Source organism: Chironomus tepperi, unplaced genomic scaffold (assembly GCF_022539635.2).
Source record: "Chironomus tepperi strain 1889 unplaced genomic scaffold, CSIRO-AGI_Ctep_v1 contig_9, whole genome shotgun sequence".
Taxonomy (NCBI): Eukaryota; Metazoa; Arthropoda; class Insecta; order Diptera; family Chironomidae; genus Chironomus; species Chironomus tepperi.
The window spans coordinates 1223008-1236776 of record NW_027226131.1 but is presented as its reverse complement, the minus strand read 5'-3'; the positions used below and the strand labels follow the sequence as shown (position 1 = coordinate 1236776).

Genomic DNA, 13769 nt, shown 5'->3' with positions numbered 1-13769 from the left:
TTTAGGTAAGAATTCTAAAGTGACTTGGACCCTCTAAGAACCTACATTTTTCCGCTAGCCTTATTAGTTCAAATCTTGTCGGCAACAATCAACAAAATTTGTAATATGATTCGCAGTTAGGTATTTGCATGATCTTTCAATTCAAACCATTAAAATATAGTTTTTAAAGCTGAAAATGAAGAAGGCGCTGACACGGAGCTTTTGAGGTTTCACAAAGCTTTTTTATTAGACTCAGATGTTAATAAAATAGGTTAGATATTAGTACTAAATTTGGCTTGTTTGGAAGTGTTTATTCATCCGATGATTCTTCATCCCGTGATTCTTGATCCGGTGATTCTCCATCATTTGATCCTTCATCAGATGATTCTTTATCCGGTGATTCTTCATCCGATGATTCTTTATCTGGTGATTCCTCATCCGCTGATTCTTCTTCTTTTGAATCTTCATCTTTTGATTCTTCCTCTTGTGATCCTTCCAATGGATCAGAAGTTTTGGATTCTTCCTCATCTACTTCTTCATCTTTAAAGGTTTACAGAATTTTTGATTTACAATACCTTTAAAAAATTAAAATATATACATTACTTACCAGGAATTGACATTTTCTGTTCTAACATTCTCTTTGGCCTGTTGTCTGTTGCAAGTACACATATTGAAATAGTAAAAACCAACGAAATTATAATAATTGATTTCATTTTTACGGATATTATACTAAATTTAGAAGAAGAACGTCTGAATATACTGAAACTTAAATTTGATATGATCATACCGATCTAACTATCATCGCTTTATATTGTCTAGAAAAACATTAAACTTGTTTTTTTTATTATCTATGCTCATCTGGATTTAATTTTTACCGCTTTTTTCTGAAAGGAGAAGATGTACACACTTTGTCTGTCTTTGCATTACTGCTATTCGAATTCGAGTTCCGTGACGGGTCCTTCGTCATTTGTGTAAATAAGTGAGAAGGTTCCTTCGTCTAAATAACTGAATGAAGTTAGAACAGGAAGTTAATAGTAAGACACACTTCTCATAAAATGCCTAAACTTAAGACTAAGACTATATTCTATATATAAAGACGGAAAGACAAAATGTTGAAATTAATCATTTTCATTTCGATTCTGTTAGATTATTTAACATAACTGGTAATGAATTGCACCACTTTTTATAAAGATATTTACACCATCTGATGAAATTTACTCTTAATTGTTAAGAAAAGAATATGCTTTATGTCAAATTAGTATAAAATGTAATACATTTGAATATATCTTAAATATGATATCATTAAGCAAAACAGGTTTTCATATGCAAAGCATTTCATCAGTGAGATCGTAATTTACGTATCGCTTAGGGAACAAAGAGTGAGATTTTAAAGTTTTGTTACGGAATTCCTATTTTTTGTCCACGTTTTGTTTTTACGAAGGGATGAGGAGGATATTTTTAGTGTTACGTATTTTTTAAACGTTCCCATTATTGATTTGTGTTGATTTATAGGTAAAAAAAAAGTGATTCTCAACATTTGTGTCGCCAGAAATTTTTGGAAAAACCATGAACCGTACGCCATGTGCGGTTTCAGTCGAGGCTAATCACCAAGGTGTGCCGCGAAAAATAAACAGTTGTCCACCACTGTGTTAACATATTTAAATTGAACTTTAACTGAATGATTTACGCTTGCTAATTGTCTGTAAGGTAAGTATTTTATGTGTTAATTTTGAACATCATTTCAATGAAATTCATTAATCTTCAATGACTTGTTGCCTTGTAATCGCGTGTAGATTGTCGTTAGCTCATAAAACAGTTGGATATCAATTTTATCAGATTCGATGCGTGCACGTGCCTTTGAAGATTTTTATTATTTAATGTTTTTTAAACTAAATATTTCATATTACTCAGTATGAAATAATAAAACATCACAACGGAACGCAATTAGTGTTGAACGTAGTCTCAGTTTTAGAGGATTTTCGAGCCTGAGAACGATACAAAAACTGGGGAATTGATCGTAGTCTCGATCTCGACAAATCTCGTCTAGGTCTCCTAATTTTGAAAGCCCTTACGTATTGTCATCAGCAAAGAGCCCTGGCAACTTGAGCTTTTTGGATAGAAAAATATTGAAGTTGAAAATTTGTAAGGTAAACTGGGGACCCTGACAGACAAATCGATTATGTGTCAATACATCTAAATCCATAAATTCAATTTATGGAAATACTTTAAAAGTGATTTCATGAAGTTTATTTTAAATCTCCAAAAATATATATTTCCTAATACCTTAAAGCTGAATTCCATCTATAATATTTACGATGTAGCATATCCCATGCGAAAATCTATGTTAATAGATTTTTGATACATTTTTCTTCCGTCATGCTCGTATCATATCTTTTTGTCAATGATGCTATAAAAAAATATCAATTTCTTGTACAGCAATATGATGTAGAGGGAGAAAATGATCGAAAGAAGAAGGAATAAAAAATTCCATTTTTCTCAAACATTAGCCTAATCTAATTGGAATTCATATTTCATAAGGTCGACATGAATACGATGAGAAGACTTTTGAATTTTACATAAAACAAGCCATCAAATGAATTCTTGTGCTTGTGAAATTCTCAAGAGGATGTTAAAGCTTGTTAAAAAGTCTCCATTTGCCAAATCTTGAAAAATTTTTGGTGCTCAGTGAATTTCTGGGAATTGGAAATAATGCAATATCATTTTTATTGGAATTGAAATAATAATGTTGCTATAACTTCAAATTTATCTCCTACATATTATTATAACAATAATTTCCCTAAAGTTATTTCAAAATGTGCCCCACGGGAAATTTCAACTGAATAAAGAAAATTATTTTATTTTATTTTGCCTTCCTCGTCTCTTTTTTAACGCATTTTTTAAGGAAATGACAAGCTTAAAAACACACTTTATTCGAATATCTGGTTGACTGGCAAGTTGATTTGGTAAAGTGCGAGATCTCGACAATTAGACATCGTAGTAAGCTTTAGTTTGAAGGATTTACTCTTTGCCATCGATTTACTCTGAAAACAATTGCTCACCAAAGGCAAAACTATCTATAAAAACTTAAATTAATGAATTTTTCATTAAATAAGCAAAAAACACGTGATTTTCAAGTTCAAATATTGAACTTCATAATTTTAAATGTGTCATGACCGTTAATAATTTGAATTCCAAAAAGTCGTTAAATGTTGATTTTTCAATTAATAGTTATCCACGCTTTGCAGGCAGTGAAATTAAATTGAAATTTACTAGATTTTGTATTATAAGTTCTAAAGTAACAAAGATTCCACTAGATCTGGGAAGCAGGAAGCTTAGATTTAACTGGATCTTCGGTCCAAATCAAGCTAGCAAACATTTTTTAAGACATTTGTAAACTGATTCGCTGTCATTACTTATTTAAATTACGACCGCTTCTACAGCAAAACTGCGCCAAAGACACTCAATAAAGTCGAGTACTTTTTTAATTTTCATTATTTTTCATCATTTCTCTCTCTCACATTGCTTATGTATAAAATAACAATGGAATTCATATTATTCTTCATGTCATCTTTGAGCCATAGCAGAAAGACATCCTTCATTACTTCATGACCAGATGTCATTTGCTTCACAACAAAACATTAATAACGTTCATTATTGTACTATTTAATTATTCGCTATCGGCGAAATTTACAAAATGTAGAATCCAGCTTCTTCTGCTTATTCGTTTCATTTATTTTATTCTATTCATATTTGTGCTTCTGTTTAGCATCCCATTCATCTTGAAATAAAAGCGCTAAATTATGTTTTATGTATCAACAGTTTCTTTTAAATTTATAGATGTAATATGCATAATGTGGATGCAACACAGTTTATGGAAGTGGAAGGAACGACAAGCATTGTCAACTTGAAGAGAAATGGTCCTTAAATGCATAGCAATGACCGAATTTCTTCATGATACTGAATTTTTGACTTCCAACCTCCATTAAATGTTGCATAATAAGTGATTGACCCCACAGCCATTTAGCTGCTGCAATAAAGTTAATTGCATCCTTAAGGGAAATAACAGGTCAATTTTTAGAATCCTTCAAATCTTTTCAAGTGAAAGTCTGAAGGACTCAAGGGCAATCTTCGACAATTATAGTGTTGACCATTGCGCATCCAAAAAAAGGAAAAGGTAAAAGACCTTTCAAAACAATCCGTGGGATAGAAAAGGATGGAATTAGACATTTACTTAAGCAGAACAACAAAAAATTTCACTGAAATTGACTTTTTTAATATATAAGAATAACAGCTTGAGGACAACGGATGCACGTTAAATTAAATGTTGAAATTTACAGCAAATTTTACTCATCGTGCTGTTTTGGCTCGGCTCAAGTTCTGTTGTAAAAGACAAAGAAGTTTAAATTGCTTCAAGACACAATGTAAAGCTTACTTTTTGAGAAATTTGGAAGTTGAACAAATTGGAGGAATGCAATTTTCTTGACAGAAATTTTGAGAGAAGAAGAACTCCCGGAAGGAGTCACAACTTTGTAATTATTTTGATACATAAATTCCAAAAGTGATGTTGACATAAATGTTTACAATTACATGATAAGATGTAAGTTAGTCTTACATAAATTACATCGCTTCTGGATCTTGAAGTGAATGGAGTGTGGCAAAAAGGTTTGCGTGCTTGTTTCCTACGCAATTGTCTCAGGATGAATTCCATTAATGAACCATATTTAAGCAATTTTCATTGTTCTAGACATACAACCTTATTTTTGGGTATATTTGGGACAATCTTAATCACTCAGACTGAATTTATGGAAGGAAAGATTAATCTTGACTTGAAAACATCCACATCCTTAGGAAAGCCAAATTTCCTAGCAACCAACCAGATCGGAACATATTGAAATGTGACCACCACGGTACCGGAGCGGCAAAAGATTTTGAGCAAAGTTGGAAGCCATTTACTAAGTTTGGATGTTTTCTGTGTTTAGTAGATTCATTTGGATGCCAAGTGAAACCATCCCCGAGTGACTCAGCTGATAGATCACTGATCCTTGAATTCTACATCACAAAAACATTTGTTTCGGTCATTTGCCTTTTCCTCGGAATACTTACTCTTTGACGATTTGGTTACCAGGGCACATTGGGCAAAAAAGTGAAAAGTATGGCAATAATTGTTTTGATATGGCTATATTATAGACACTAGTTAGTAGTATACTGGAAAAATATTTTTTCCCGCCATAAGTCCAAAGTCCACCAGATATGACTTAAAACATTTTTTGTGTTTTCGACATATTCAAGTTGTTATAACTCTTTACTAGCTCATCCAAAATATTTCAAACTTTTTTGTTTGATAGATATAAGTAAGTGCTTTTAATTAATACCACACATGATAGACTTTTGACCCACTGTGGGGTCATAAAATTGAAAAAGTACGAAAAAATGTGATTTTTTGCACTTTTTCTCTTACTGTGACCGCATGGTGTAATAATAATTTTTTTAAGTTACATTATGTTATAGACCTTATCTATATCTATAATAATTGCCTGCATTGTGTTTCAAAATATTGACGTCTATATGGTCAAAATCGACTTATAAGTGAAAAACTCATAGGTACAAACTCTTTAGAACCATATATATTCCACGGTGTAACCCAGCTGTTCTATTTTATTTTTGATAATGTTAGAACTCTGTATGGGCTACTAGATAAAAAAATAAAATCAAAAAAATACCACCAACAAAATTGTCAAAAATCGACCTCAAAGGGGTCTAGGGGGGTACCTTGAAATTCAAACTTTTATAACTTTTGCCACTACCAATGAAATTTGATGAAATTTTCATATAATATTTATATATTCAATATCTTAATAATCATAATAAAAAAAATTGTTACACAGTGGAATTTTGTTGAATTTTGACAATTTTTGTTTTTTCATGTTTTTCAATCTATTTCATGAGGGTTAGGTGGACTGATACTAAATTTTATAAAAAAAATTCTTTATTTATGCATAGAAGATCCAATTACCTTTCCAACGATACCAAACATGTAGCATCAAAATAAAATTTCTCTTAAATATAGTGAAAAGTTTGAAAAAATATCAAAAATTTGAGGGTTTCAAAAATCTACACTTGACATATTTGCTCATAACTTTTGCAAATTTAAATTTTATGACATAAATTTGGTATTTTTAGAAAGTTTAAAGTATTTTTAAGACGATAAAAAAAATATTTTGGGATCAAAAGTTACTCAGTGCGCAGATTGGCTAAGTCCAAAATGTCAAAGTTTGACTACCTCTACCAGGAGCAATGTGCATCCGATTTTTATTTTTTGGTATAATTTCCATGTTTCTATACTGAAACTAACTCTTAAAAGCCATATAAATGTTTTTCCATTCTTAAAAGTTCAAATCAAGAAATAGGAAAATCTCGAAAATGTGAGCCTTTTTGGAAAATGCGGTTTTTTATTTGCACCTTTAAATGAAGAACAAACTACTTTTACGGTTAAATACTTTTAGTTCCAGTATAGAAACATGGAAATTATATGAAAAATAAAAATCGGATGCACATTGCTCCTGGTAGAGGTAGTCAAACTTTGACATTTTGGACTTAGCCAATCTGCGCACTGAGTAACTCTTGATCCCAAAATATTTTTTATCGTCTTAAAAATACTTTAAACTATCTAAAAATACCAAATTTATGACATAAAATTCAAATTTACAAAAGTTATGAGCAAATATGTCAAGTGTAGATTTTCGAAACCCTCAAATTTTTGATATTTTTTCAAACTTTTCACTATATTTAAGAGAAATTTTATTTTGATGCTACATGTTTGGTATCGTTGGAAAGGTAATTGGATCTTCTATGCATAAATAAAGAAATTTTTTATAAAATGTAGTATCAGTCCACCTAACCCTCATGAAATAGATTGAAAAACATGAAAAAACAAAAATTGTCAAAATTCAACAAAATTCCACTGTGTAACAATTTTTTTTATTATGATTATTAAGATATTGAATATATAAATATTATATGAAAATTTCAACAAATTTCATTGGTAGTGGCAAAAGTTATAAAAGTTTGAATTTCAAGGTACCCCTAGACCCCTTGAGGTCGATTTTTGACAATTTTGTTGGTGGTATTTTTTTGATTTTATTTTTTTATCTAGTAGTCCATACATAGTTCTAACATTATCAAAAATAAAATAGAACAGCTGGGTTACACCGTGGGATATATATGGTTCTAAAGGGTTTGTACCTATGAGTTTTTCACTTATAAGTCGATTTTGACCATATAGACGTCAATATTTTGAAACACAATGCAGGCAATTATTATAGATATAGATAAGGTCTATAACATAATGTAACTTAAAAAAATTATTATTACACCATGCGGTCACAGTAAGAAAAAAAGTGTAAAAAATCATATTTTTTCGTACTTTTTTCAATTTTTTGATCCCACAGTGGGTCAAAAGTATATCATGTGTGTTATTAATTAAAAGCACTTACTTATATCTATCAAATAAAAAAAGTTTGAAATATTTTGGATGAGCTAGTAAAGAGTTATAACAACTTGAATATGTCGAAAACACAAAAAATGTTTTAAGTCATATCTGGTGGACTTTGACTTATGGCGGGAAAAAATATTTTTCCAGTATACTACTAACTAGTGTCTATAATATAGCCATATCAAAACAATTATTGCCATACTTTTCACTTTTTTGCCCAATGTGCAGGGAATCTGTCTGGTCTAAGTATCAAGGTCATTTCTCGTGTCTCAGATTTAGTCTGAGTGTTTTTGATACTCCTCGTATAGATTGTTATGTATAATCTGACATCAAATTGCGTGAACAATTCTTTGGAAAACAAGATTGCATGCTAAAAACAGTAAAAAGCTTGTAAAAATCACAGAATCCATTTGACAATTTGTCAAATCCATTACAGATTCTTAAAACTCATTTCTGATTCCGAGACCTGACGGAAACTTCCGAAAATGTAAACCCTTCTCCGTAAATCAGCTACTACAAAAAGGCACAAAAAACAGCGCTGATATTAACAATTATTAGTCAGCGACTTTTCATATTTTCAGGCATATTTCTCATGATAACGAGAATTGTAATTTATTGTTATTTCTATACAGTAACATTCATAAACAATAATTTTTCTTTAGGTTCTTTAGAAAGTCAACAAAAGCTTTTCTTAATAAAATCTGCTTCCAGCCAAAAGAAGAACAAAAATTTTCATCCCTTGTAAGAAGGAAGGGAAAAAAATAATAATAAAATAAGTGAGGAATTTATTCAAATGATAAATAACCATTATTGGATATCGCGTATTTATCGTTCACAAAGGTGCCATTTAAAGATGAAAATTTCATTGTCGCCATCCTTAAGAGAGCTTTTTTTATATATTTCCCCTAAATGTTTAAGAGACATAAATTATACGACAATGTTAAAGCGATAAGATGCGAAGGTAAGATACCGCTGGAAATACATTTACGTGCTCGGTTCTTATTGAATGATTCTTGATGGATCAAAATATGCATGAAAATATTTATTTTACAGGAGGCTTCATAAACATAATATATATTATCCAAAAAGCTTTTATTCTCATTTTTTTCCACCCTCTTCACTTTCTTATTCCTGTTGATCTGAGCATTTCCTCAAATAAAAGGAGGACGAAACCTTCAAAAAAAATTCAGAACTTTGCAATTTTTGTGGATCAAAATTTAGCTGAATTTTCATTCACGGGAGGGCGTCATTCTCATTTTAAAAATGGAAATTTCTATGTGCTGTATCTGAAATTTACACATAGGTGATGGGAACAGAATGACAAAAAAAGGGAGATATAAATTACATGAATCGAGAGAAGAGGAGTGAAATTGAATGGAACGAAATCAATTTCCGTATTGGTTTTGATGGAGGGAAAAGGAAAATAGAATGGAAAATCCACACACATGGTGAAAAAATATTTAAAGGTAAAGGCGTTGGATGAATATGGATGTAGATGGTAATGAACATTTTGAGGATGCAAATTTAGAGAGCATTTTTATTGCTCAAATGTCAAGTTACTTAAAATTCAATTTTGATTTCTCTTTAATATTCATTAATTACTTCTTATTCCCCTAATAACCAATTTCTGGGATTTGCTGGTTGATCCAACAAAGCGATAAGTGCAGGGCAATGAGTACTGAACAAAAAAAAGGTTTAAATGACAAATTTGTCACGCTCTCTAACAACCTCAAGTAGCTCAGTAGGAAAGAGCATTTTCGATGGAATCTAAAGAGAACATTGGTTCGAATCCCACTCGATCTGGCTGTGAAGAGTGTCTCTTTTCCTATAGAATCTTAGTACTTGTAGTAAGGTTCTGAACTCACTTGAATGAATCCATTGATCGATCTATCATTCCTAATAAAGAAAGTAGTCCGAATCCACACATCCTTTATGGCCCTTTTATGATTAATGGCAAGTCACAAAAATTAAAATTGGAAAATACCCTTGGCTGTTTGCCAAATTTTGATTCAATCCTAAGTTCTGTTAAAAAAGGACCAATTTATCTGTCAGCACTTGGGCAGATATTTTAAAGTACTTAGCGCATCATTACACTGTACTTCTGGTGTGGCTTTTTTGTTCCATACAATACCAGTACACTGCCACATCCCTCAAAGTCAACTTGAGACGATTCAAAATCGATATGAAAAAAAATGTTCGAATTTAAGCTTTGGATTTTAAAATCAATGTCAAGTCAATATGTTAGACAGTACAACGAGATCATTTGATGATTGACAGATAGACAAAAACCCAAACATTCAACATCTTTTCCCAATAGGAAAACACGCTAAAAAGTTATAGATTGGAAAAGGTCGATGAATGATTTATCGGATGTTCATGAACACCTTATGATGTGATAATTTTATTATATGTGATATAGGAAACACCCAAATGGTATTGAAATTGAGTTAAAAGTGAAAAGTTTTACGAATAACAGTCTATATTGTTGGGTTGCGCTTTACAGCACATAAATGGGAATGAATTATTGTTTGTTGCAAGGAATTTTTTTGGCAACTGAAGTTCCTTTAAGTAGTTCCATTTATCTTATGAAAAAAGTTGTAAAATTTATGTAAGTTTTTGGATGGGCATGTAATTTACTTGAATATTTTCAAGGAAACATCCCAAAAAGAAATTAATTTTACTTGTTTTACAAATAATTTCATGCTGCTGACTTCTTTTTCATCATTACTAATTTTACCGCAATATGGAAATGTAAAATGAAAAGTTTTCAATATTTTTTAAGGTATTCTTGGAAGGTTAAACAGAAAATAGATCTTGCGTAACCTTTTAAGGAAATTGATTTCAAAACTACTAAGGTTTCCCCTAACAATCACAGCATGTCTTTTCCGATATTTTCCCCAGTTGATTTTCATGAAAATTAAAATTATAATTTTTGTGCCTACATTTTATTTTTTACGGAAGTTTATAGAAATGATTAATTCTTGCCCTTCCAGAAAGGATTAGAAATACCGAATCGACAAAAACCTAAAAAGTTTCGAAAGTAACAGTTTCTGTCTTCTTCTTGTTCATTTTTACACAGCGCACCAAAGTCGTAAAAGCTCCCAAAGCAGTAAGATGTAGTAAAGTGTAATAAGTCATGTGAAGTGGATAGTTTAGAAAAAAATTAGAAGCGCAAGCCTGCATAGATGCAAAAAACTGCAAGCATCTTGGCAAACCCAAGCGTAGTTTTAAATAAGATGCAGTAACGTTAAGGTATCGTGGTTCGTTTTAAATAAGACGCAGTAACGTTAAGGTGAGTGGAGGTGGTTCGGTGGCGGAATGGATTAGTACCTCGGTAAATAATTATTGCAACACCGATCCAGCGATCATGGGTTCGAGACTCGGCATGGGAAATTTTTCACATGTCCTTTTTCGAATCATATGTAGTAGAAACGCGGCTCACAGCCTCCCTTTGAAGGCTACAGGCAGTAATGTCATCAAAGAAGTGGTTCGGATTCCACTATAAACTGTAGGTCTAGGTTTGAGCGAGAGATCTGGCGAATCCTCCCTCGTTAAACTCCCGATAGCCATGAAACGCATATAAACGCGCAGCTATGGATCTTAAGGTCTGCAAAGCTAATGTTTATTTTTTTTTTTTTTTAACGTTAAGGTATGCAAATTGCATTGTTATACTGTAACGTAGTAGATGAGATGTCGACCTACCGACTCTAACTACTCGAGTTAGAACCTTCCTGGGTTAAATTAGATTTGAGAATTTGAGGACTTTTCGCTATTCTAGTTCATCAAGTGTCCTTAGTGATATCGACTAAGGACACTGCTTTAGTATACCCTGGGTGATAAAATTGTTCAGGTTGTGAATTCATCGGCTTCAAGATATAATAGCCGCATGATAGGTCTCCTTAAATAGCCATTTTACGTTTTTAATAAACCAATATATGCAGAGAGGCTCCCACACCTTACAGCCACATTCTTTTTCATTCAAGAGCCATCAAGTGTAGTAACATTCTTGTAGTAACTTTAGCCTGTCCACCTACAGCATCGTACTTATAAAAATCCAATTTTGATCTTTCAATATTCCGAAAATAAAGTTATTTTTATCTTATTTTTTTATCATATTCCATTTCATGGGAAGTAAGTATCAAAATTTTATGAAAGAAAAATGATCCAAAAAAACGAATGAAGCTGAATTGAGTTATTTATTACGATAAAAATGTCAAAAAGTGTCTGAAATCAGATATAAAAATAGAATGTGATATCTTCTTTGAAGCCTTAAGTATGAATTAACTTTTGTTTTTTCTTGTATTCTTAGTAGTAAAAAATTACAAAAGTCCTCGTGTTATTGATCGAGGGACTTAAGCGCATTTTTGTCCCAGCGATCAGTAATTGATTAATAAGTCACTTCCAGACCTCAAAAACAAGATCCAGTAGGATCCAGTTTACTTCCTGGCCCACAAAACAAGATCTGATAGGATCTAGGTCACTTCCAGAACTAAAACACAAGATCCAGTAAGATCCAGGTCACTTCCAGACCTAAAACACAAGATCCAGTAAGATCCAGGTCACTTCCAGACCTAAAAACAAAGATCCAGTAAGATCCAAGTCACTTCCAAACCTAAAAACCAAGATCCAGTAAGATCCAGGTCACTTCCAGAACTAAAACACAAGATCCAGTAAGATCCAGTTCACTTCCAGACCTAAAACACAAGATCCAGTAAGATCCAGGTCACTTCCAGAACTAAAACACAAGATCCAGTAAGATCCAGGTCACTTCCAGACCTAAAAACAAAGATCCAGTAAGATCCAAGTCACTTCCAAACCTAAAAACCAAGATCAAGTAAGATCCAGGTCACTTCCAGAACTAAAACACAAGATCCAGTAAGATCCAAGTCACTTCCAAACCTAAAAACCAAGATCAAGTAAGATCCAGGTCACTTCCAGAACTAAAACACAAGATCCAGTAAGATCCAGGTCACTTCCAGACCTAAAACACAAGATCCAGTAAGATCCAGGTCACTTCCAGACCTAAAAACAAAGATCCAGTAAGATCCAAGTCACTTCCAAACCTAAAAACCAAGATCCAGTAAGATCCAGGTCACTTCCAGAACTAAAACACAAGATCCAGTAAGATCCAAGTCACTTCCAAACCTAAAAACCAAGATCAAGTAAGATCCAGGTCACTTCCAGAACTAAAACACAAGATCCAGTAAGATCCAAGTCACTTCCAAACCTAAAAACCAAGATCAAGTAAGATCCAGGTCACTTCCAGAACTAAAACACAAGATCCAGTAAGATCCAGGTCACTTCCAGAACTAAAACACAAGATCCAGTAAGATCCAGTTCACTTCCAGACCTAAAACACAAGATCCAGTAAGATTCAGGTCACTTCCAAACCTAAAAACCAAGATCCAGTAAGATCCAAGTAACTTTCAGATCTTAAAACATGATCCATATAAAACTTCCACAAATTTAAGTACTTAATCATTTAACGGATTTTCATAATTCAAAACTCATAACGGTAAAAAAATTCAAACATTGTTCAGTAAACACTGAAAAAACATCGACAAACATTGAAAATCACTGTAAAACAATGAAAAAACGTGTTGTTGTTTTTGTTGTTGTTGTATTTGAAAATGAAAAACTGTTAATTATAGTATTTATGCGTTGATTTGAAACTTCTAAATGACCGATAACCCAATAACTTGATAGAACGAAGCTAATAAAACAAACCAGAGCTCTCTACAATGTCTAGTTTTTGAGATCTCGCGTTCCAGCCGACCGAACAGACGAACGAACGAACGAACGAACGAACGAACGAACGAACAAAGTGTCTTATTAAGCTACCTTTTTGAAAAAAATTTCAAAAATGCGCTAAAAATGGATTAGAAGTATATCCAGAGGGGTGAATTATTTGGATTGTAACTACACTCCCGAGCGACATATATGAAGGAGGGTCCGCTGCTGAGCTTTTTAGGCTCCGCTAAATCTCTTTTGAGAACATCAATTAGAAGCCACCTAAATTTGGCAGCCATATGGATGCCAAATGGAGTCTTCTTCACTTATGTCGCTCGGATCAAAAGATGCCACATAAAAACATGCCTAATAATCTCAGCACAGGTGGTACCATCGATAAATATTCTCAATTATAGCACCAATCAATCAAAAAACATGAATAAATATTATCTTCTTAAAAATCAATTTAGGTCGAAGTAAAAGTAAGGCACAGGTGTTTTATGAGTGAATTATTACATCATATACATATCAACAAATGACAAGAGCATGTGTGAAGGAATCGATTTTG

The 13769-nt window shown here is 32.3% G+C and overlaps 2 protein-coding genes across 4 annotated transcripts in view; both read right to left on the bottom strand.

Annotated features, from left to right (window-relative positions):
- LOC139086630 (putative tyramine receptor 2) overlaps positions 1–13769 on the bottom strand; it is a 35582-nt gene that overhangs the window by 14365 nt on the left and 7448 nt on the right. The window lies entirely within an intron of this gene.
- LOC139085836 (calponin-like protein clik-2) lies at positions 290–692 on the bottom strand. The gene is made up of 2 exons (XM_070634008.1): positions 587–692; positions 290–519 (listed from the first exon to the last, which is right to left on the bottom strand). The coding sequence occupies exons 1-2, from the start codon at positions 690–692 to the stop codon at positions 290–292; spliced, it is 336 nt and encodes a 111-aa protein (XP_070490109.1).

Bases quoted from the DNA above. Each gene is read 5' to 3' on its own strand.
- LOC139085836 (XM_070634008.1), bottom strand. From the start codon at position 692: ATGAAATCAATTATTATAATTTCGTTGGTTTTTACTATTTCAATATGT. The intron at 520-586 runs GTAAGTAATGTA...AAACCTTTAAAG, and splicing joins ACAGAAAATGTCAATTCCTG to ATGAAGAAGTAGATGAGGAA.